General features: G+C 52.1%; 1 protein-coding gene across 3 annotated transcripts in view; it reads right to left on the bottom strand.

The window, feature by feature from the left end:
* Window positions 1-2045: 2045 nt before the first annotated feature.
* LOC149428474 (serine/threonine-protein kinase LMTK1-like) overlaps window positions 2046-25586 on the bottom strand; it is a 72268-nt gene continuing 48727 nt past the window's right edge. For 2 of the 3 annotated variants that reach the window (XM_089667362.1, XM_089667364.1), the window contains 4 exons: window positions 20728-23587; window positions 15647-15752; window positions 12607-12846; window positions 2048-2794 (listed from right to left, as the gene is read on the bottom strand). In XM_089667362.1, the coding sequence (XP_089523488.1) occupies window positions 2763-2794; window positions 12607-12846; window positions 15647-15752; window positions 20728-23587 (3238 nt within the window). In that variant the 3' untranslated portion in view covers window positions 2048-2762. Of the gene's footprint in view, window positions 2795-12606; window positions 12847-15646; window positions 15753-20727; window positions 23588-25586 lie in introns of all 3 variants that reach the window. The other variant, XM_089667363.1, reaches the window with a different exon arrangement.

Genomic DNA, 25586 nt, shown 5'->3' with positions numbered 1-25586 from the left:
TTTGGCTCTCAGCTCATTTCTACTGGCTGAAGAGGGCTTTGTGAGGGCGGAGCCGTTTTTTGGGAGAGAAAAAAGAAAAAGCTTTGATCAGCCCCATATATATAAATATATATATCTGATACTGAACAGCTTTCTATAGCAGCATCTCCCCTCCCCCGCTCCATCAGTCCGTGTTCAGTGTATGGACTTCACACAGCTCACCAATAGAAGTTACCGAGCTGAGAATTCGGGATCATCATGCCCCTCCTCCCCTGCGGGGAACATTGGGGGCTGTGCCAGGCCAGAACTACTACACAGCTCTGCATCAGCTACAGGGTGGGGGGTCCAGGCCTCACACAGCCCTTGGCCTCCCATCACATGTGGGGGGGTCCAGGCCTCATACAGCCCTTGGCCTCCCATCACATGTGGGGGGTCCAGGCCTCATACAGCCCTTGGCCTCCCATCACATGTGGGGGGTCCAGGCCTCATACAGCCCTTGGCCTCCTATCACATGTGGGGGGTCCAGGCCTCATACAGCCCTTGGCCTCCCATCACATGTGAGGGGTCCAGGCCTCACACAGCCCTTGGCCTCCCATCACATGTGGGGGGTCCAGGCCTCATACAGCCCTTGGCCTCCTATCACATGTGGGGGGTCCAGGCCTCATACAGCCCTTGGCCTCCTATCACATGTGGGGGGGTCCAGGCCTCATACAGCCCTTGGCCTCCCATCACATGTGAGGGGTCCAGCACAGCCCTTGACATACCACTCATTCCTTAAAAAAAAAAGGATGATGGGGGGGAGGTAACAGAGTGCCCAGACATGAAATGTGAGGGATTCCCCGGGGGCCACAGTGCGGCTCTGCTGACAGGTACACTTTACTGCCTCTCTAGGAGTAATGCCTTTATAAATGGATATATATATATAGAGCTATATACAGAGAACACGCATACAGATGTGTCTACATACACACGCACATAGGATGTTCCCACATGCATATAGGACTGCCCCCCGCCAACATACATGCATAGGACCGCCCCCCACCAACATACACACATAGGACCGCCCCCCGCCAACATACACACATAGGACCGCCCCCCGCCAACATACACACATAGGACCGCCCCCCACCAACATACACACATAGGACCGACAACATACACACATAGGACCGCCCCCACACCAACATACACACATAGGACCACCCCCCGCCAACATACACGCATAGGACCGCCCCCCACCAACATACGCACATAGGACCGCCCCCCCACCAACATGCGCACATAGGACCACCCCCCAACCAACATACACACATAGGACCGACAACATACACACATAGGACCGCCCCCACACCAACATACACACATAGGACCACCCCCCGCCAACATACATGCATAGGACCGCCCCCCACCAACATACACACATAGGACCGACAACATACACACATAGGACCGCCCCCACACCAACATACACACATAGGACCGCCCCCCGCCAACATACACGCATAGGACCGCCCCCCACCAACATACGCACATAGGACCGCCCCCCCACCAACATGCGCACATAGGACCGCCCCCCCACCAACATACACACATAGGACTGTCCCCACCAACATACACACATAGGACCGCCCCCACACCAACATACGCGCATAGGACCACCCCCCGCCAACATACGCGCATAGGACCGCCCCCCGCCAACATACGTACATAGGACCGCCCCCACACCAACATACACGCATAGGACCGCCCCCCGCCAACATACGCGCATAGGACCGCCCCCCGCCAACATACGCACATAGGACCGCCCCCACACCAACATACGCACATAGGACCGCCCCCCACCAACATGCGCACATAGGACCGCCCCCCCACCAACATGCGCACATAGGACCGCCCCCCCACCAACATGCGCACATAGGACCGCCCCCCGCCAACATACGCACATAGGACCGCCCCCCGCCAACACACGCACATAGGACCGCCCCCCGCCAACACACGCACATAGGACCGCCAACACACGCACATAGGACCGCCCCCCCCACCAACATACGCACATAGGACCGCCCCCACACCAACATGTGCACATAGGACCGCCCCCCGCCAACATTTGCACATAGGATCGCCCTCCACCAACACACGCACATAGGATCATCCCCCGCCAACACACGCACATAGGATCATCCCCCGCCAACACACGCACATAGGACCATCCCCCGCCAACACACGCACATAGGACCGCCCCCACCAACACACGCACATAGGACCGTCCCCCGCCAACATACGCACATAGGACATACGCACATAAGACCGCCCCCACCAACACACGCACATAGGACCATCCCCCGCCAACACACGCACATGGGACCGCCCCCACCAACACACGCACATGGGACCGTCCCCCGCCAACACACGCACATAGGACATCCCCCGCCAACACACGCACATAGGACCGCCCCCATCAACATACGCACATAGGACCGCCCCCGCCAACACACGCACATAGGACCGCCCCCGCCAACACACGCACATAGGAGAACACTCAAACCTGTAGACACGCCAGGTCAAGTCCAAAAATGTCTCAAGTGCAAATCACAAAAGAAAAGAGCCCCCGGGATCGGAGGGGGTCAGTCCTGCCCGGTGCACACGCTTCGCGGTCGGCGCTCATATCAGGAGGGTGTCCGGGCCGCAGCAGAGAAGTAACAGTACAAAGGTTCTCCATGACCTCCAAATCTGCAGCTTCCATCCTCCAGTCCTGAGAAATCCCCCAAATCCTTCCAGAACCTTCAGATCTTCTCTGTGGGCTGCGAGTCGTCTGCTGGAGAAACACAAAACACGTCAATCAATCAGCCAATCAATGTAATCAATTCACACAACCCCACCCCACCCTGTCCGTCAGATCAGTGGCATCATCCACTCCCTGAGGGGCCGCAGACCCTGCAACGTTCCTCATCAGAGGGGCGCAGACCCTGCAATGTTCCTCATCAGAGGGGCGCAGACCCTGCAATGTTCCCCATCAGAGGGGACGCAGACCCTGCGACCTTCCCCATCAGAGTGGAGGCGGACCCTGCAACCTTCCCCATCAGAGTGGAGGCGGACCCTGCAATGTTCCCCATCAGAGGGGACGCAGACCTTGCAATGTTCCCCATCAGAGGGGATGCAGACCCTGCAATGTTCCCCATCAGAGGGGATGCAGACCCTGCAACGTTCCCCATCAGAGTGGAGGCGGACCCTGCAACGTTCCCCATCAGAGCGGAGGCGGACCCTGCAATGTTCCCCATCAGAGGGGACGCAGACCCAGCAATGTTCCCCATCAGAGGGGATGCAGACCCTGCAACGTTCCCCATCAGAGTGGAGGCGGACCCTGCAACGTTCCCCATCAGAGCGGAGGCGGACCCTGCAACGTTCCCCATCAGAGCGGAGGCGGACCCTGCAACGTTCCCCATCAGAGGGGACGCAGACCTTGCAATGTTCCCCATCAGAGGGGACGCAGACCCTGCAATGTTCCCCATCAGAGGGGACGCAGACCTTGCAATGTTCCCCATCAGAGGGGACGCAGACCTTGCAATGTTCCCCATCAGAGTGGAGGCGGACCCTGCAATGTTCCCCATCAGAGGGGACGCAGACCCTGCAATGTTCCCCATCAGAGCGGAGGCGGACCCTGCAATGTTCCCCATCAGAGGGGACGCAGACCCTGCAATGTTCCCCATCAGAGTGGAGGCAGACCCTGCAATGTTCCCCATCAGAGCGGAGGCGGACCCTGCAATGTTCCCCATCAGAGTGGAGGCGGATCCTGCAATGTTCCCCATCAGAGGGGACGCAGACCCTGCAATGTTCCCCATCAGAGTGGAGGCAGACCCTGCAATGTTCCCCATCAGAGTGGAGGCGGATCCTGCAATGTTCCCCATCAGAGGGGACACAGACCTTGCAATGTTCCCCATCAGAACCCCGAGAGTGCCCCGGGTGATTATAATGAACTGGCTCCTCCCATTCAGAATCGCACAGCGCAGGACACGGGGAGACAAACAGATATTTCTTCAGAGCAACAAAAGATAGGAATCTGCTAAACGTTTGTTCTAATCCCTGCGATGTGCATTGATCACCCCGGGGGGAGGGACTTTCCTCCACTTCAGGTTTTCATGCCATCACACACTGTACTGGAGACCCGCTCTGTGGCTGTACAGGCGGCTGCGTTCTGCTGGGTTTGTAGTGGCACCTCGCTGGACATTCACTTTCCACAATAATTCGGAACATTGGCCCCAAGTGATTTGTTCACACTGCCACGGGGCCCGCACATTTCTCTGCACTGTAACCCCTGCCCCTCCTGGGGATTCCCCCTCCTGAGGATTCTCCCTCACATGACCTAGAAACTATGGGGGAGGGGGAAGGACAACTTCCACATCTGATTGCATAGGCGATCGCAGCATAAGTGGGAGTGGGAACCTGCCTGTCAAATTTTGGAAAACCCCCTCCCCCCCCCTCCAGGTGCCACCCCCCCCCCTCCAGGTGCCAATCCTTAACGTGGAGCGGAGGAGCAATCCTTAGAGCAGAACTTCCCCTTTTGGGCGGAGCTCCCCCTTAATACCAATGTCTCCTCTAATGAGTAAATAAACAATGTATCTTCTTCCCTGCAGAGAAGATGAAGCTCGGGGGCGGGTTCTGATTGGCGATCACATGACTGCGGAGCTGCTCCTCCTGACTCTCCATTGTTCATCAGGAGTGGTCGGCCAATGGAATTCTCTCGGAGCAAATGTGGCGTGTATGGAGGACGACTGTATGTGTTTCATCCCCACCAATGGGGAACCAGCACGGCTCTGGGAGGTGGAAGGAGTACCTGGGGGAAATGCTGCCAAGTCCAGTGAGACCATGCAAACTCCATGCACATGGATTCTATGGAACCGAGGACCCCGGTTCTGCAAGGTGGAAGTGCTGCCCACTAATCCACTGGGTGCTGTAAAGTGGAAGTGCTGCCCACTAATCCACCGGGTGCTGCAAGGTGGAACTGCTGCCCCCTAAGCCACCAGGTGCTGCAAGGTGGAAGTGCTGCCCACTAATCCACTGGGTGCTGCAAAGTGGAAGTGCTGCCCACTAAGCCACCGGGTGCTGCAAGGTGGAAGTGCTGCCCACTAATCCACTGGGTGCTGCAAAGTGGAAGTGCTGCCCACTAATCCACTGGGTGCTGCAAAGTGGAAGTGCTGCCCACTAAGCCACCGGGTGCTGCAAAGTGGAACTGCTGCCCCCTAAGCCCCTGGGTGCTGCAAGGTGGAAGTGCTGCCCACTAATCCACCGAGTGCTGCAAGGTGGAACTGCTGCCCACTAAGCCACCAGGTGCTGCAAGGTGGAACTGCTGCCCACTAAGCCACCAGGTGCTGCAAGGTGGAACTGCTGCCCACTAAGCCACCAGGAACTGAAAAGTACTGAGTGCCAGAAACAATGTCATCCCCTTTTGTTACATTTCTTGGATACACAGAATATAACTGGATATAACATTTATAGGGAAAGGTGATCCAGGGAATATCCGATTATTGATCCCGGGAATATCCGATTATTGATCCAGGGAATATCCGATTATTGATCCCGGGAATATCCGATTATTGATCCAGGGAAGATCCGATTATTGATCCCGGGAATATCCGATTATTGGTCCCGGGAATATCCGATTATTGATCCCGGGAATATCCGATTATTGATCCCGGGAATATCCGATTATTGATCCAGGGAATATCCGATTATTGGTCCCGGGAATATCCGATTATTGATCCAGGGAATATCCGATTATTGATCCAGGGAATATCCGATTATTGATCCAGGGAATATCCGATTATTGGTCCCGGGAATATCCGATTATTGATCCAGGGAATATCCGATTATTGATCCCGGGAATATCCGATTATTGATCCAGGGAATATCCGATTATTGGTCCCGGGAATATCCGATTATTGATCCAGGGAATATCCGATTATTGATCCAGGGAATATCCGATTATTGATCCAGGGAATATCCGATTATTGATCCAGGGAAGATCCGATTATTGGTCCCGGGAATATCCGATTATTGATCCCGGGAATATCCGATTATTGATCCAGGGAATATCCGATTATTGGTCCCGGGAATATCCGATTATTGATCCAGGGAATATCCGATTATTGATCCCGGGAATATCCGATTATTGATCCAGGGAATATCCGATTATTGATCCCGGGAATATCCGATTATTGGTCCCGGGAATATCCGATTATTGATCCCGGGAAGATCCGATTATTGATCCAGGGAATATCCGATTATTGATCCCGGGAATATCCGATTATTGATCCCAGGAATATCCGATTATTGATCCCTGGAATATCCGATTATTGATCCGGGGAATATCCGTTTATTGATCCCGGGAATATCCAATTATTGATCCCGGGAATATTCGATTATTGGTCCAGGGAATATCCGATTATTGGTCCAGGGAATATCTGATTATTGATCCCGGGAATATCCGATTGCCTCTCGGGGGATCAGGAAGGAATTGTTTTTCCTGCAGGAGCAGATTGGATCGTGCTTTGCTGGGATTTTTTGCCTTCCTCTGGATCATCTGTGGGTGTCGGATTATAAGTTTTTTTTTTTAATGGTTGAACTGGATGGACTTTTGTCTTTTTTCAGACAGACTAACTATGTAACTGTGGAACTATGGATATCTCACACTGATGAGCTCCTGCAGCCCCTTTGCAGCCACTTCCTGTCTACATGCACACAACGAAGGCTGCCTGGCATTTCTCTGGGTGCCGATTTATTGAGTGCCAGCGCTTTAGTCTTCACTGGATGCCCCTGTGACAGGGTGACAACACAGGGGCACAATTGGCAGACCAGGACAGAGTTGTAACCATGTAACAGGAAGTGCCTGGACAAGGGGGGGTTATGGCGGGATCTCCGGGGGGTTAATGATTGAAATGTACTTTTGAGAAGACCTGGAGATATGAAAGTTCCTGGATTTGTTTGGGAAGTGTGGCTGCCGTCATACTTGTGACAGAATGATAATCCAATTCAGGCATTATAGAAGAAAGGCAGAGTTTGCAGCGGCTCCTCCGCGGCACTAGGGGGCCCCATTCTGATGAATCCAGGCCGGCTCCAATGCTGCAGATAACAATAATAAGGCCGCCATGCCATGAAATGTGTCTTTTCCAGTTTCACACGATATGAATGTTTGTAGGGCCCCCATGTGATGCGTCGGCGAGGAGCCGCTCCCCCTCCCGCAGTGATGCAGTCGCTCCGCGTGAGCTGCTGGCGAGTCTGTTTTCTGCAAACGTAAAAACCACAAAACGCAGCCGCGCCCAGTCTGAGTCTCCTCTCACTTCCTCACAGCAAACAAACAGATTCTGACCGACTTCAGCCGCAGGACTCGCCGATCATTCCTTCTCTGACATGGAGGGTGAGAGGGAACACAGGCGAGTCTTAAAGGGTGACTCCACCTAAAACTGTCCTTTCAACTGGAAATCAGAATACAGTCAGGTCCATAAATATTGGGACATCTACACAATTCTAACATTTTTGGCTCTATACACCACAATGGATTTGAAATGAAACGAACAAGATGTGCTTTAACTGCAGACTGTCATCTTTAATTTGAGGGTATTTACATCCAAATCAGGTGAACGGTGTAGGAATTACAACAGTTTGCATATGTGCCTCCCACTTGTTAAGGGACCAAAAGTAATGGGACAATTGGCTTCTCAGCTGTTCCATGGCCAGGTGTGTGTTATTCCCTCATTATCCCAATTACAATGAGCAGATAAAAGGTCCAGAGTTCATGTCAAGTGTGCTATTTGCATTTGGAATCTGTTGCTGTCAACTCTCAAGATGAGACCCAAAGAGCTGTCACTATCAGTGAAGCCATCATTAGGCTGAAAAAACAAAACAAACCCATCAGAGAGATAGCAAAAACATTAGGCGTGGCCAAAACAACTGTTTGGAACATTCTTAAAAAGAAGGAACGCACCGGTGAGCCCAGCAACACCAAAAGACCCGGAAGACCACAGAAAACAACTGTGGTGGATGAGCGAAGAATTCTTTCCCTGGTGAAGAAAACACCCTTCACAACAGTTGGCCGGATCAAGAACACTCTCCAGGAGGTAGGTGTATGTGTGTCAAAGTCACCAATCAGGAGAAGACTTCACCAGAGTGAATACAGAGGGTTCACCACAAGATGTAAACCATTGGTGAGCCTCAAACACAGGAAGGCCAGATTAGAGTTTGCCAAACGACATGTAAAAAAGCCTTCACAGTTCTGGAACAACATCCTATGGACAGATGAGACCGACATCAACTTGTACCAGAGTGATGGGAAGAGAAGAGGATGGAGAAGGAACTGCTCATGGTCCTCAGCATACCACCTCATCAGTGATCATGGTGGTGGTAGTGTCATGGCGTGGGCATGTATGGCTGCCAATGGAACTGCTTCTCTTGTATTTATTGATGATGTGACGGCTGACAGAAGCAGCCGGATGAATTGTGAAGTGTTTCGGGAATATTATCGGCTCATATTCAGCCAAATGCTTCACAACTCATTGGAGGCTTCACAGTGCAGATGGACAATGACCCAAAGCAGACTGCAAAAGACACCAAAGAAGTGGAATGTTCTGCAATGGCCAATCACCTGACCTGAATCCGATGGAGCATTTCACTTGCTGAAGACAAAACTGAAGGGAAAATGCCCCAAGAACAAGCAGGAACTGAAGACAGTTGCAGTAAAGGCCTGGCAGAGCATCACCAGGGATGACACCCAGCGTCTGGTGATGTCTATGCGTTCCACACTTCAGGCTGTCATTGACTGCAAAGGATTTGTAACCAAGTATTAAAAAGTGAAAGTTTGATTTATGATTATTATTCTGTCCCATTACTTTTGGTCCCTTAACAAGTGGGAGGCACATATACAAACTGTTGTCATTCCTACACCGTTCACCTGATTTGGATGTAAATACCCTCAAATTAAAGCTGACAGTCTGCAGTTAAAGCACATCTTGTTCCTTTCATTTCAAATCCATTGTGGTGTATAGAGCCAAAAATGTTAGAATTGTGTCGACGTCCCAATATTTATGCACCTGACTGTATATCGCAGCTTACCGATCATTAGATGCAGCGGCTGCATTCCTTTTCTTTTCCCCTCTGTTTTCACCTGGTGATCCGGCCAGTAACACACCTCCTGTATTAGAGCGCCCCCACTCTGGAGGAAGGAGCACAGGGGGGCACCTTTGGACAGCAGCATTATCAGTCTTGAGGGGAGGGGAGTGTTAGATGGACTAGCAGATTTAGATATACTAACACATTGAAGCCAAAAGAAAGAAAACCTAAAAAGGAAAAGGAATGCCTAAGAATTGGTAAGCTGCAATATAGAAATGTTTGATTTTAGGTTTAATGCGTTCATCAAAGATAAAAGATGCCCCCGTCTGTACCCCAACGAGTGCGGACCATCTCTATACACTATACGGCCTAAAGTACATGGACCCCCCCAATGCTGGAGCTCAGGGGTCCCCAGTGACGGGTCCTGGTAATCCTCCATCATACAAAGACATTGGAGACAATTGTGCTCCTCCAGCCTTGTGGTAACAGTTTGGTGAAGACCCTTTTCTGTCCCCCCCATGACTGTCCCCTGTGTACAAAGCCAGCTCCATAAAGACATGGATGACCAGTTTGGTGAAGACCCTTTTCTGTTCCCCCATGACTGTCCCCTGTGTACAAAGCCAGCTCCATAAAGACATGGATGACCAGTTTGGTGAAGACCCTTTTCTGTTCCCCCATGACTGTCCCCTGTGTACAAAGCCAGCTCCATAAAGACATGGATGACCAGTTTGGTGTGGAGGAACTCCAGTGTCCTGTACAGAGCCCCGACCTCAACCCTACTGAACACGTAACCTAGAAAGTTCTCATAGATACACTCCACAAACAAGTGGAAATCCCTCGTAGAAGAGTGGAGGAATCGGGAATTCTGACCTCAACCTACTACAAACCTTTGGGATGAATTGGAATTCTGATGGTGAGGCAGGTCTTCTCATCCAACATCAGTACCTGACCTCACAAGTGGACACAAAGTCCCACAGACACCCTCCAAAATCTTGTGGAGAGTTTTTCCAGAAGGGTGGAGGAGGGTATAACCCCAAAGGAAGTCCAACCCCATATTAATGGCCATGGTTTTGCAATGGGACGTCCAACAAGCTCATACAGGTCTGATGGGTGTTGGAACTCCAGTGTCCTTCACTGACCTTGACCCTACTGAACACCTTTGAGATGGATTAAAGTCCCAATGGTGAGCCAAACCTTCTCATCCTATATGGCATCCTTCAAAGCCTTCCCAAAGGAGTGAAGGCTGATATAGCCGTAAAAGGGGGCAACTCCATATTATTGCCCAAGGGTTTTATAACTGGATGTTCAACATATTCATAGAGATGTGACGGTCAGGTATCCACAACTGCTGAGCTATGCAGTGTAGAGCAGCCTCTCCGACACCCTCAGCTCTCTCATGGTCCATCATTCTCCACCATGGTCAGGCAGAGAACATCTTGACATGTCAAGTCCGCATGCCGGAAATGATGGAAACCAGGAGAGCCGTTATGGAGTCATTACAACTGCCTCCTGTCTACACAACAGCAGCATGGAGTCCCAGGGCCCACCCAACCCACATCTAGAATGAATGGGCCCCTACACCCAGATCCACCGATGTCTCTAATATCATACCCTCCTGCTAACAAGAAAAATACACAATGACTTAGAAAGGGGATCCTCTAGCAGGCACAATAGGTGTTCCTAAACTTCTATACCAGAGGTCTCCAAACTTTCAAAACAAAGGGCCAGTTGTTTTTTTTAGGGGGGCCGGACTGTGGCCAGTGAGAGTGGAAATTTTCCTGGCATCAGTTGGAGTAAACATCACATTTGGTATTATGTGGAGGAACAGTGCCCCATCATTGGTGTCAGTGGGAAGAATAGTGCCCCATCGTTGGTGTCAGTGGGAAGAATAGTGCCCCATCATTGGTGTCAGTGGGAGGAATAGTGCCCCATCGTTGGTGTCAGTGGGAGGAATAGTGCCCCGTCATTGGTGTCAGTGGGAGGAATAGTGCCCCATCATTGGTGTCAGTGGGAGGAATAGTGCCCCATCATTGGTGTCAGTGGGAGGAATAGTGCCCCATCATTGGTGTCAGTGGGAGGAATAGTGCCCCATCATTGGTGTCAGTGTGAGGAATAGTGCCCCATCATTGGTGTCAGTGGGAGGAATAGCGCCCCATCATTGGTGTCAGTGGGAGGAATAGCGCCCCATCATTGGTGTCAGTGGGAGGAATAGTGCCCCATCATTGGTGTCAGGGGGAGGAATAGCGCCCCATCATTGGTGTCAGTGGGAGGAATAGCGCCCCATCATTGGTGTCAGTGGGAGGAATAGTGCTCCATCATTGGTGTCAGTGGGAGGAATAGTGCCCCATCATTGGTGTCAGTGGGAGGAATAGTGCCCCATCATTGGTGTCAGTGGGGGGAATAGTGCCCCATCATTGGTATCAGTGTGAGGAATAGTGCCCCATCATTGGTGTCAGTGGGAGGAATAGCGCCCCATCATTGGTGTCAGTGGGAGGAATAGCAACCCATCATTGGTGTCAGTGGGAGGAATAGCGCCCCATCATTGGTGTCAGTGGGAGGAATAGCGCCCCATCATTGGTGTCAGTGGGAGGAATAGCGCCCCATCATTGGTGTCAGTGGGAGGAATAGCGCCCCATCATTGGTGTCAGTGGGAGGAATAGCGCCCCATCATTGGTTTCAGTGGGAGGAATAGCGCCCCATCATTGGTGTCAGTGAGAGGAATAGTGCCCCATCATTGGTATCAGTGGGAGGAATAGCGCCCCATCATTGGTGTCAGTGGGAGGAATGGTGCCCCATCATTGGTGTCAGTGGGAGGAATGGTGTCCCATCATTGGTGTCAGTGGGGGATTAGTGCCCCATCGTTGGTGTCAGTGGGAGGAATGGTGCCCCATCATTGGTGTCAGTGGGAGGAATGGTGTCCCATCATTGGTGTCAGTGGGAGGAATAGTGTCCCATCATTGGTGTCAGTGGGAGGAATGGTGTCCCATCATTGGTGTCAGTGGGGGATTAGTGCCCCATCATTGGTGTCAGTGGGAGGAATAGTGCCCCATCATTGGTGTCAGTGGGAGGAATAGCGCCCCATCATTGGTGTCAGTGAGAGGAATAGTGCCTCATCATTGGTATCAGTGGGAGGAATAGCAACCCATCATTGGTGTCAGTGGGGGGAATAGTGCCCCATCGTTGGTGTCAGTGGGAGGAATGGTGCCCCATCGTTGGTGTCAGTGAGAGGAATAGTGCCTCATCGTTGGTATCAGTGGGAGGAATAGTGCCCCATCGTTGGTGTCAGTGGGAGGAATAGTGCCCCATCGTTGGTGTCAGTGGGAGGAATGGTGTCCCATCGTTGGTGTCAGTGGGGGATTAGTGCCCCATCATTGGTGTCAGTGGGGAGAACACTTCCTCGTATCATTGGGGGGAATATTGCCCCAAGGGCCGGATAAAGGCAGGCAAAGAGCGGCACCCAGCCCACAGGTCACAGTTTGGAGACCCCCGTTCTATAAGAACCCCAGAACATGTAGAGTTGTCTCTCACCTTCCAGCGGTCCCGCGGCATTGTCCGCCACCTGCGTTATGGAGAACCGGGACACGGCAGTTGGAGACACGCTGAACCTGGAGAGTTGAACGGGCAGCGCCGGCTTCTGGACGGGCAGCGGTACGGGCTCCGGGGTACTGGTGGTCACTTCCGTGTTCAGCATCGCTGGTGAGAGTGAGGTGACGAAGGAGCTTTTCACAGGTTTCACAGGCATCTCGCCGTCCCATTCAAAGCTGCCATCTGTCAAGAAGGAAAAATGTCGTGAGCTGGAGATCACAGAACAGGCGAAGATTCGTCCGCGGGTGTCACATGACGAAGAACGATCGACCAGAACCCCTCATCTAGTACTCACATTGTGGTCAGACTAGGCAAGGATGAAGGTGCCGGGCGGATGAAGACTGCAGGCGTACCTCCCCTCCTCCACACCAGGCAGAGACAGCACAGTGTAGGCTTCCACTGTGCAGGATCCACCATGAAGTGCAGAGCTAGTGCTAGGCTTTCATCACTCACATTGTGTTCATATAGGTAAGGATGAGGGTGCCGGGCGGATGAAACCTGCAGGAGCGCCTCCACCCCTCCTTACCGGGCAGAGACAGCACAGCGTAGGCTTCCACTGTGTGGATCCGCCATGAAGTGCAGAACTAGTGCTAGGCTTTCCAATCTCCGCACTTCGTTCATTACTAACATTGTGTTCATATAGGCAAGGATGAGGGTGCCGGGCGGATGAAGACTGCAGGAGCCCCTCCACCCCTCCTTACCGGGCAGAGACAGCACAGCGTAGGCTTCCACTGTGCAGGATCCACCATGAAGTGCAGAGCTAGTGCTAGGCTTTCCTGTCTCAGCACCTAGTTCATTACTAACATTATGGACAAAATAGGCAAGAATGAGGGTGCCGGGCGGATGAAGACTGCAGGCGTACCTCCCCTCCTCCACACCAGGCAGAGACAGCACAGCGTAGGCTTCCACTGTGCGGATCCGGCATGAAGTGCAGAGCTAGTGCTAGGCTTTCATCACTCACATTGTGTTCATATAGGTAAGGATGAGGGTGCCGGGCGGATGAAACCTGCAGGAGCCCCTCCACCCCTCCTTACCGGGCAGAGACAGCACAGCGTAGGCTTCCACTGTGTGGATCCGCCATGAAGTGCAGAGCTAGTGCTAGGCTTTCCAATCTCCGCACTTTGTTCATTACTAACATTGTGTTCATATAGGCAAGGATGAGGGTGCCGGGCGGATGAAACCTGCAGGAGCCCCTCCACCCCTCCTTACCGGGCAGAGACAGCACAGCGTAGGCTTCCACTGTGTGGATCCGCCATGAAGTGCAGAGCTAGTGCTAGGCTTTCCAATCTCCGCACTTCGTTCATTACTAACATTGTGTTCATATAGGCAAGGATGAGGGTGCCGGGCGGATGAAACCTGCAGGAGCGCCTCCACCCCTCCTTACCGGGCAGAGACAGCACAGCGTAGGCTTCCACTGTGCGGATCCGCCATGAAGTGCAGAGCTAGTGCTAGGCTTTCCAATCTCCGCACTTCGTTTATTACTAACATTGTGTTCATATAGGCAAGGATGAGGGTGCCGGGCGGATGAAACCTGCAGGAGCGCCTCCACCCCTCCTCTTCACCGGGCAGAGACAGCACAGCGTAGGCTTTCACTGTGCAGGGTCCGCCATGAAGTGCAGAGCTAGTGCTAGGCTTTCCTGTCTCTGCACTTCCTTCATTACTAACATTGTGTTCATATAGGCAAGGATGAGGGTGCCGGGCGGATGAAACCTGCAGGAGCGCCTCCACCCCTCCTTACCGGGCAGAGACAGCACAGCGTAGGCTTCCACTGTGCGGATCCGCCATGAAGTGCAGAGCTAGTGCTAGGCTTTCATCACTCACATTGTGTTCATATAGGTAAGGATGAGGGCGACAGGCATCAGGTGGAAAGTTTTGCAGATCCTTTATTTCTATCTTCAAAGGGAATGAAGAGTGACTTTCCATAGATCACCCCAGCAGATGTATTATATAAATATGAAATATTACACATCAAGATTTCCTGTTTTGCGGCCAGCATGCGGCAAGTGTGAGTCTGGCAATCCAAGGTTTAAGAGAGCCATGTTACTGCCGTGAAGATCAGATTACACACACGGCTGAATACCTTGGAAGGGACCAGGTGGGGGGAGTGCAGACTTGTACTATGCTGCCACAGATGCAGAACTAGTGCTAGGCTTTCTAGGCCAGCATGCACCCCACACACTGAAGGGGGAAGAATCCTCCATCAAGTGTTTATTTATACAGCCTATACCATGGACTGAGCCGTGGACTGAGCCGTGGACTGACCCGTGGACTGAGCCGCGGACTGAGCCGTGGACTGAGCCATGGACTGAGCCGCGGACTGAGCCGCGGACTGAGCCGTGGACTGACCCGTGGACTGAGCCGTGGACTGAGCCGTGGACTGACCCGTGGACTGACCCGTGGACTGAGCCGCGGACTGAGCCGCGGACTGACCCGTGGACTGAGCCGTGGACTGACCCGCGGACTGAGCCGCGGACTGAGCCGTGGACTGAGCCGTGGACTGAGCCGTGGACTAGACCCCCCACACACACATATCACTGTCTAGAAGAGTTTAACCGTCCAGGAAAAAATATTGACATTTAAAGCTGAACTCCAGGCAGATATGAAGACACATTGACACGGCTCTATCATCATTTATAGAATGTTCTATGAAGGGGGGCAGCATAAGGAGTCAATTAGTTGTGCTGCAGTGCTCGTGTGATAACACTGAGCATGCTGATAGGAGGAGAGAGCGGAGTGACAGGGATGAGCTCACCAGCTTCTCCTTTCACTGTCCAGTCATAGGCTGGGGGAGGGACAAGACCTGTAAGTGCTACTGCCTGCAGCACAGGAAAAGCAGGTCTCCTCCCTAGTTAGATGGGGCTGTACTGTGTGACAGAGCTGTGTAAATCTCAGGATTGGATGGACATGAATATGCGTTTTTGTCTGGGTATGTAGCGGTTTGCCTGGAGTTCAGGTTAAATGGCCGGCATTGCCCATGCTTTACCTAAGAGGTGGTTGGAGGACTCCTTATAGGTTATCTGCTGGACCTCCTGCAGCACAGATGGCAGTTCTGGGAACTCCTGATCTGCCACATCCAGTGTTGGACTTTCCTAAAACCCACAAAAAGACAAGTCTGAAAACATAATACATTGAAAGAGATATCACCACTTAAAGGGACTTTCCACCCCCTGCACTGCTGGTCCAAACCTGAATGACCGGGGCCACCCCCTGCACTGCTGGTCCAAACCTGAATGACCGGGGCCACCCCCTGCACTGCTGGTCCAAACCTGAATGACCGGGGCCACCCCCTGCACTGCTGGTCCAAACCTGAATGACCGGGGCCACCCCCTGCACTGCTGGTCCAAACCTGAATGATCGGGGCCACCCCCTGCACTGCTGGTCCAAACCTGAATGATCGGGGCCACCCCCTGCACTGCTGGTCCAAACCTGAATGACCGGGGCCACCCCCTGCACTGCTGGTCCAAACCTGAATGACCGGGGCCACCCCCTGCACTGCTGGTCCAAACCTGAATGATCGGGGCCACCCCCTGCACTGCTGGTCCAAACCTGAATGACCGGGGCCACCCCCTGCACTGCTGGTCCAAACCTGAATGATCGGGGCCACCCCCTGCACTGCTGGTCCAAACCTGAATGACCGGGGCCACCCCCTGCACTGCTGGTCCAAACCTGAATGACCGGGGCCACCCCCTGCACTGCTGGTCCAAACCTGAATGACCGGGGCCACCCCCTGCACTGCTGGTCCAAACCTGAATGATCGGGGCCACCCCCTGCACTGCTGGTCCAAACCTGAATGATCGGGGCCACCCCCTGCACTGCTGGTCCAAACCTGAATGACCGGGGCCACCCCCTGCACTGCTGGTCCAAACCTGAATGACCGGGGCCACCCCCTGCACTGCTGGTCCAAACCTGAATGATCGGGGCCACCCCCTGCACTGCTGGTCCAAACCTGAATGACCGGGGCCACCCCCTGCACTGCTGGTCCAAACCTGAATGATCGGGGCCACCCCCTGCACTGCTGGTCCAAACCTGAATGACCGGGGCCACCCCCTGCACTGATGGTCCAAACCTGAATGACCGGGGCCACCCCCTGCACTGATGGTCCAAACCTGAATGATCGGGGCCACCCCCTGCACTGCTGGTCCAAACCTGAATGACCGGGGCCACCCCCTGCACTGCTGGTCCAAACCTGAATGACCGGGGCCACCCCACACTATGGCCCACCAGTCAGCTCCTTTGTGGGGCCTGGAGATAATCATCTGCACCACCCATTAGGCCGAGCTCCTGCACTGCAGGTTCAGAGGTTCCTTCATACAGCTGCAGAGCAGCTCACCCCCCGGGGGGTCCAAAAAGGGACACGAGACAACAGTGGAAGATTTTCCTGAACCCCTTGCTGAACGTAGAAAACCCCTTTCATGTTGACCTCATCACCGCATCCATTTTGGATCAGAGTAATACGGTTCTGGAGGTTCTGGATACTGGGACAAGAAATCCTAAACTTCTGTAAGGAAATGCAACCACCATGAAGCGTTGAAAGCTCAATACTTAGAAAAAAGATGCATGAGCTGCTTTGTGACGTAATGACGTCATTGTGCAAATTATGACGTAATGACGTCATTGTGCAAATTGTGACGTAATGACGTCATTGTGCAAATGGGGCCATTGTATATAAAGACTGTGGTTCCTTCTTTGTGATGTCACACGGTGGTTGTGCTTTACTGCTCTTTCCCACAGTTCTATGATGTGACCCCCTCACTAAAAACAATGCCCTCCCCGTGTGGCTGATCTCTTATCTCACCATTAGTTAAGGGGGGCAGACTGAATGCAAACGGAATGTTGCTGCCTCTAGTGGCCAATAAATAAATCTACACGTAATTAGAGGCTAATAGATTTAGCCACATAAACAAATTACTTAAAGTGGTTGTAAACCCTCCATATCTCCAGTGCAGGGGCCGGCCTCAGGTGATACACGGAGATGAAACAAATCCTCCTACATAAGTTGTACCTGTTTATCTGCCACTCTCTTATCACTACATCCATTCAAAGTCCAGAATTTATACAGCTTGTCTGAGCTGTCAGAAAAAAGGGGGTGGGGAGCTGAAGTTACACTCTACAGAGTTTAGTGAAGAAGGCTCTGAGAGCTGATTGGAGGGAAGAGAAAAACCCCCCTCCACACAGCTTGCAGAAACAGAACTGGGGCTGTCAATCACAGGCTGTGTGCTGGAACTCCCTTCCTTGTCACCATTTATCTCTTGGTGTCAGAAGTGACTCATGCTGATAACAGAGGAAGGAAGCAGCAGACAAAAATGACACTCAGTGCTCTGGACTGAGACAAGTACACACTACAGAGGGATGTGCTTTGTTCATATTTCATGTCTGAGGGTTACACCCACTTTAAGGGTAAGTCTTATTAAGGGCCCCCCCATATCGGTTCATCCATATTCATCACAAATGACAGAAAAGTGAATTTTAGATGGCTCCCTGTTGACTCATTACACACCACCCGGTATTATATCACCTCAGCCAAGAGAACGGGAAAAACCCTAAAATTCTGGTCTGTGAGGTCCGGCGGGGTCTCGATTTATGGAATAAAGACCTCGCTAGTCTGCTGCAGCCTCACAGCGGAATGTACTCAGTTCATTCTATTTCATGCAGAATCGGCATCACAAGGGAAGGTCTATACATCTCTCACCAATCAAAGAGCCAATATAATGAATGGACCCGTGCCAGGCGGGACCCAGGACAGAAGGCGGGACCCAGGACAGAAGGCGGGACCCAGGACAGAAGGCGGGACCCAGGACAGAAGGCGGGACCCATGCCAGGCAGGACCGTGCCAGGAGGAACCGTGCCAGGCGGGACCCAGGACAGAAGGCGGGACCCAGGACAGAAGGCGGGACCCAGGACAGAAGGCGGGACCCAGGACAGAAGGCGGGACCCAGGACAGAAGGCGGGACCCATGCCAGGCAGGACCGTGCCAAGAGGAACCGTTCCAGGCGGGACCCAGGACAGAAGGCGGGACCCATGCCAGGCAGGACCGTGCCAGGAGGAACCGTTCCAGGCGGGACCCAGGACAGAAGGCGGGACCCATGCCAGGCAGGACCGTGCCAGGAGGAACCGTTCCAGGCGGGACCCAGGACAGAAGGCGGGACCCATGCCAGGCAAGACCGTGCCAGGAGGAACCGTGCCAGGCGGCACCCAGGACAGAAGGCGGGACCCAGGACAAAAGGCGGGACCCATGCCAGGCAGGACCGTGCCAGGAGGAACCGTTCCAGGCGGGACCCAGGACAGAAGGCGGGACCCATGCCAGGAGGAACTGTGCCAGGAGGACCCGTGCCAGGCGACACCCAGGACAGAATTCAGGACCCGTGCCAAGAGGGACCCTGGATAGAAGGCGGGACCCGTGCCAAGCGGCACCCAGGACAGAATTTGGGACCCATGCCAGGCAGGACCGTGCCAGGAGGACCCGTGCCAGGCGGGACCCAGGACAGAATTCAGGACCCGTGCCAAGCGGCACCCAGGACAGGTCACAATCGCCTGTTCTTGGGACAAAGTCTTTTGTTCACCGAGATGAACCTGCAGGTTTGCGGGTAATGACCCCACCGGGCTTCATAGACATCAGGCTGCAGGGCTGGGCCGGGCTCTACCCCAACGGACTGCCTATGGATGGGAATTGAGGCCTCTGGTCACATTGTAGCGCTTTCACTTTTGTTCTCCTGGGAGATATATTTGGAAAATGGCCGAACATTTGTTACTTATTGTTTCTTATTTCATCTTTGGATCTCATGGAAGGTTTGTACATCCGGATTTTGATAAAATATTGGAAAAGAAGCCAGACTACAGGCGAGCACCTATGGGGGAGGTCTAGACTTGTTGGGTAGCAGGGAAATGGGGACACCCAACTGGGCTAACCTGGACACAAAGCATAACAATGGATGGAGGGGGAAGGGCGAGACCCCCTGTCAGTGCTATATGGAGGGGGAGGGGGAGACCCCCTGTCAGTGTTGGATGGAGGGGGAGGGATGAGACCCCCTGTCAGTGCTGGATGGAGGGGGAGACCCCCTGTCAGTGTTGGATGGAGGGGGAGGGGTGAGACCCCCTGTCAGTGTTGGAGTGGAGAGGGGTGAGACTCCCTGTCAGTGTTGGATGGAGGGGGAGGGGTGAGACCCCCTGTCAGTGTTGGATGGAGGGGGAGGGGTGAGACCCCCTGTCGGTGTTGGATGGAGGGGGAGGGGTGAGACCTCCTGTCAGTGTTGGATGGAGGGGGAGGATGAGACCCCCTATCAGTGTTGGATGGAGGGGGAGAGATGAGACCCCCTGTCAGTGTTGGATGGAGGGGTGAGACCCCCTGTCAGTGTTGGATGGAGGGGGAGGATGAGACCCCCTGTCAGTGTTGGATGGAGTGGAGAGGGATGAGACCCCCTGTCAGTGTTGGATGGAGTTGGGAGGGACGAGACCCCCTGTCAGTGTTGGATGGAGGGGGAGACCCCCAGTCAGTGTTGGATGGAGTTGGGAGGGACGAGACCCCCTGTCAGTGTTGAATGGAGTTGGGAGGGACGAGACCCCCTGTCAGTGTTGGATGGAGGGGGAGACCCCCTGTCAGTGTTGGATGGAGTTGGGAGGGACGAGACCCCCTGTCAGTGTTGGATGGAGTTGGGAGGGACGAGACCCCCTGTCAGTGTTGGATGGAGTTGGGAGGGATGAGACCCCCTGTCAGCTTTTTATTGCTGTCTGTGTCCCCGTTAGGGCGATTCCCCCTCTCTATTTGTCCTCATCAACATTATCATTGAAAGTTAAAAGAAAATCCCAAATTTTGGATTGTCCCCAATAAAGTAATAGATGGGAAAACTAGGGGGCACTATTTCTGGTGACTTGGGGGTCCCCATGAAATTCCCAGGGATTTCCTCTCACTTCCTGTTAGGTTATGGGACAGGATGTGAAGGGAAATCTCCACCATGAGACACAGATGGTGAAACAATAATGTGACGGGTTATAATCCTCCCTTCCTCTATCAATCATTGTCTAAAGGAAGCCCCTCACAAGGTAGGTGGCACTTCCACACCAACATACCTGATCAAATAAATAGACAGTAACATCATCGTAGAAAGATACGGCCTTCTTCTTCCTATCACAGTCCTCTGAGGCAGTCTGGGGCAAGAAGTTAGGCGTCTTTAGAAGACTTCGCAAGTGACCAGCGCTGGCGTTATCAGTGATCACAATGGGGACAGTGGAATGTTCCTCTTCGCTCTCTTCACTGTGCTCCTGGATGTTGTAGCAGCGGAGTTCCTCGTCAGATTCATCGCTGTCCTCACTTTCTTCATCCTCTTCATCGTCATCTGTGGAATCGCCCACTCTGCCCTCCTTTCGGATAAGAGGAGGTGAGAGGCATTTGGGCAGGTGGCATGCTCCCATTGATTCCCTGTTGGAAGTCGGTTTCTCTTCTGGCTGAAGTCCAGTGGTCAAAGTGATGCTTCCCGCTGAGCCCTGCTTTACAGTGCATGCTTTGGTGAGACAAAGCTGGACAGGGGACAGGGTGAAGGTTCTGTGCGAGGCGGACTTTATGGTGGAACTGGTGTTGGGTTGCTTATCAAGAGAAGAGTCTTTAGAACATTCTAAGCCCAAGCCTTCATCTACTGACTCTTCTCTTATGATGAGAGGGAGCTGAAGCAGTGAGTCTTCTGATGGAGGACATGAAGGCAGGGGTGAAGGAGGTTTAGCAGTCTCTACAGTGGCTGTGCATTGTCCTTGGTCATCATTTAAGCTCTCAGTGCTTTCTACCAAGTTAGGTGCTGAGGGTTCCAAGTTTAGATCTACACAGTGAGAAGTCTTTGTGGCTCCTTCCTGTTCCCTTTCGTCACCTCGGTCTCCTTCCTCCTCTTCCTCTCGATTGAAAGAGTCATAGTCTGAGAAATATGCAGAGTCTCTGTAGGGGTTCTTGGCATCCAGACCTTGTAAGTCACTGCTGACCGAGCGGGACATTGGCATATCTCCAGGTTCCAGGCTCTGTTCTTGGGGTTGACTCAGCTGGTAATAACCCTCAGTCTCCCTGCTCTCTTGTGGTTCTTTTAACACAAACTCTGGAGACTCATAATTTTCTGTGTCATAACCACTGTCCAGTGCTTTATGCTGTGCAGAAGGTGCATAGGTTCCAAGGCTGAAGGCATCGCAAGAGCTAGCGGTTGATGGCATGTCCAGGGAGTCTAATGAATCTGGGGTCCCTACCTGTTTCTGTAGGGATCTGAAAGGTGGGGCTGTGTCTCCTCTCTCACTAGACAGGTCTGTGAAGACCCCTGAAGTCAGCTCCATGGTGTCTTCATCATCACTGTCACTGGGAGTTTGGTAAAAGTCTTTGGAATACACTTTCTCGGGGCTGTCTTTGCTGAGAGAGAGATTACAGTGTTCATCTGATAGGCTTTGTAGGGAAGCCCCCTGAGATCCAGCTATAGATATGTCCTCCTCTGTTATGTGAAGGTCGTGTGTGGGTTCCGAGTGTGTAGGAGGTTCAGAATGTACTATAAAACAAACACCAAGAGGATCCATTTCTTGTTCAGGGGTTACTTCTTCACTGTCTGGGGATGCTAGAGGATGGATGATTTCATTTGGCTGCAAAGTTGAGGATTTAACATCAGATGCTTCTGACACTGGAGAAGAGAACTGGAGGTGTGAGTTGCCGGAAACCGTTTCCACCGTGACCGAAGGCTCAAGCGTTGCAAACTCCTCAGCATCGTAAAACTGATCCTCTACTGTTGTTGAAGAGGTGACATTATCCCCCTCCCCAGACTCTGCAATCTGCCATGATTCAGGGCCATATGGTTCAGCCTCACCATCCTGCGAGTCCTCCGAGCGTGGATTTAACCAAATGCCAGGCTGCTCTTGTGGTTCACTAGAGACATTATTGTTTGAGGAGATGTTGGATGCCCAGTGTGGAGAGAATGCAACAGGACAAGAGGTCTTTGATAGCAGATCCACCTCTACATCCTCACCTTCACATTTCACTGCAGCCAGATCGATAGGGTCTCTAGAGGTGTTACTACAGTCCTCATTTTTAGGTGTAGCCATCGTTTCTGCTTCATCTGGGCCATGATGGTTTTGGCCAAGCTGATTAAAAGATGGAGAGGATCCAAGGGGGTCCTCAAATACACTTGAGTCGTTACTGTCCTCTTTTGAACAGTCAAGCGTGTTCTCTTTTGCCTCGCCTCCATAGGAGGGGCTAGAGCATTGGTTTTTGGCCTGGTTGACTGGGCTATCATCCCTGGCAGAACAGACAACTTCCAGCAGAGCCTCCATGGACAGGCTTATGGAAGGACTATCTCCACATGGTTGGTCCTCTGTCGAAAGTTCTTGCTTTTGTTTTACACTGTGCTCTTCATGCTGTGGGCTGTAGTCCTGCTCGACGTTGCTCCCCAAAGGCTCTTCAATACGAATATAGTAGTCTCCTGCCACTGAAGGGCTACGAGCACTCAGAACAGGTACCAGCTCGAGCGGGCGGGAGTTTGGGTTGCATTCCTTGTCATCGTAGCCAGATGGTGACACGCCAAGACTGAGTCTGTCACTGGCACTGGTTGTATAGTACATATCTTGGTAAGGCTGGCACCCGGGGCTCAGTGGATATTGCTCATGTCGCCCACGTTCCCATTTGTATTCAAAGTTAAGCCCTTGGCTGGTCTGAGTCACTGTTAGCACATCATCTCCATCTGAGTGGAACCCATCCGAAGAAAAGTGCTCTAGTAGAGGGTAAGAAGACAGCTCAGGCTCATGGTGAGGCCCACCATCTGTTCCACCATTGGGTTTCATAGAGTTCCAACGCTTCTCAAACTCTTCCTCCAGCTCGCCAGATCCCTTCACACTCAGGTAGGAAAGAAGTAGATGGACCTCTTCCACTGTTGGTCTCTGCTCAGGCTGCAGCCAGCAAAACTGCATCACCTCGTACCTAAGAGAAAACACAAAAAACATGAGCATGACATTGATCAGGAATTTAATGAAGCATTTTTTTCCCTGTTGTACCCAAAAGTAAACCTGTACAAAAGTTTAAAGGTCAGAGTCCTTTTCTGGGCACCTCTATGAGTTTCACTTTGTTATAGGGACCCAACAATCGAGATGGTTAATGACTGTGTTCCACCAACTACCATCTCCCTGTCACATGAGAGTGAATTTATTAGTTACCAAGGAAGTCCCAATGGACAGGACAGTTGATAGGGTTTAGCCATGAAGTCAAGCCCCATGAACAAAGTGAAATGAAATCAGAGAGTGGCCCAGAAGAAGCTTTTTCGGCAAATAAAAGCAATAGGAGACATCTTGTGGTACCTGCACATTGACAAGACTTTTATTTAAAGACTTTGAATATGGAGTGCGGGTTCAATCAAAGCGTTGGTAATGCTAGTGAAATGTTGCCTTCAGGGCTAGATAGGCTGGGTGGGTACAATAATGAGCAGGGTCTCCTCCTACATAATCCTAATCCTATAATGGTCCTCCTTTTACTGTGGCTTCCAGCAGCAAAGTAACAGACTGCTAACCCCGCCCTGCAGACGGTGGGGCAATATCCTCTACGCTGAACAGCAAAGCACCACTACGGATTGGCCAATATTCGGAATACTTGGCCATTGATGGCTACTCACATAAATTTTGCACAATTTTTAAATCCGCAGCTTTCAGTAAAATCATTCCCATCAATCCAGCCAATTCCTGTTATAAGGTGACAAGTGCCTCCCAACTGTACTGTCGCCCTGTCTTACGGGCTGCCAATGGGGGCTACAAGTGGTCTTTTCAACACATAATAGACAGACAAGGACCACGGTTGTACCCATCAGAAAACCAGCCTCAAGAAGTGCCATGTAGACTTTGCTGGAGTCCATGTAGACAAAGTGGCCGCAAAAAGGACACAGGAGATTAGCATGGCTGACATGTCAGAACCAATGAAAAAAGATGTTCAATAAATATGGCAACTGTTTAAGCAAAGTAAATGTCATTTAGGTTCCCATCGACCAGTTTATATAGACAATATGACCCGAGTCTGGATAGCACAGTATATGGCGGATCACCAGAGGCTAGGCAAGGTACTACTGACTTTTGGAAAAGGGGTTGTTCAGTTTATGACAAAACGGCCAATTAGAGCTGAATACTGTACATGAGACCATGCTAATTGGACAGCCAGGGACAAGCAATATACTCTACGCTGGCTCATCAGGGTCTGTGCGATGTACTTTATATCCAAGTGGGGCTACAATGTCTCTGTGGGAAAGTGAGCCGACTAATGGTTTCTTAAGTCGTCAATCAACCTCCACGCTGAGATGTGTCATGGCCATTAGAATGATCCTGTCTGTGCTGAAGACCACGCTGGACTGCCTGGATCCATCACTGGTCATGGGTGGGCCATTGTGTGGCTAAGTGGAGAGATGTCCCTCCAGTAGGTTGTACCCAATGATGAATACTGACGATCAGCCCTCTTAGGACTTGGATTTCTGCCTTTCTGGTACTACCTTAAGGTCGTCTCCACATGTAGAACGAGCGGCCCAGTATCCAAAAGAATGCAAGTTTGAAGGTATATTAAGAAGCGTTTATTAAGAGTAGCGACAAGTACATCAAGTCAATGCGTTTCGGGACAACGGACTCTCCCTTCTTCAGGGCTGTTGCTGAACGTTATTAAATGGGAATGATTGTCATGCCGATTATATATTTGTGAGATTCCAGACGAAGGACTGACAATGTGACACCTGAGGTTGCAGGGACAGCTATGAGTGGAACTTCCCAAATGTATAACTGGCGTGAGATATCAATAACGTGCAGCACCAGCCCTGAAGAAGGGAAAGCCTTCTCTCTCGAACCGCGTTGGCTTGATGTACTTGTCACTACTCTCAGTAAATGCCTTCCAATCTACCATCAAACTTGTGGACATCGGGCGCTCCTTCTTTCCAATTATTCCATGGCCATTA

The sequence above is a fragment of the Staurois parvus genome, unplaced genomic scaffold (assembly GCF_062004578.1).
Source record: "Staurois parvus isolate SC_StPar_1 unplaced genomic scaffold, SC_StPar_1.0 ptg003214l, whole genome shotgun sequence".
Taxonomy (NCBI): domain Eukaryota; kingdom Metazoa; phylum Chordata; class Amphibia; order Anura; family Ranidae; genus Staurois; species Staurois parvus.
Note: the sequence above shows the minus strand (reverse complement) of the source record. Positions and strands in the feature narration are given on the sequence as shown.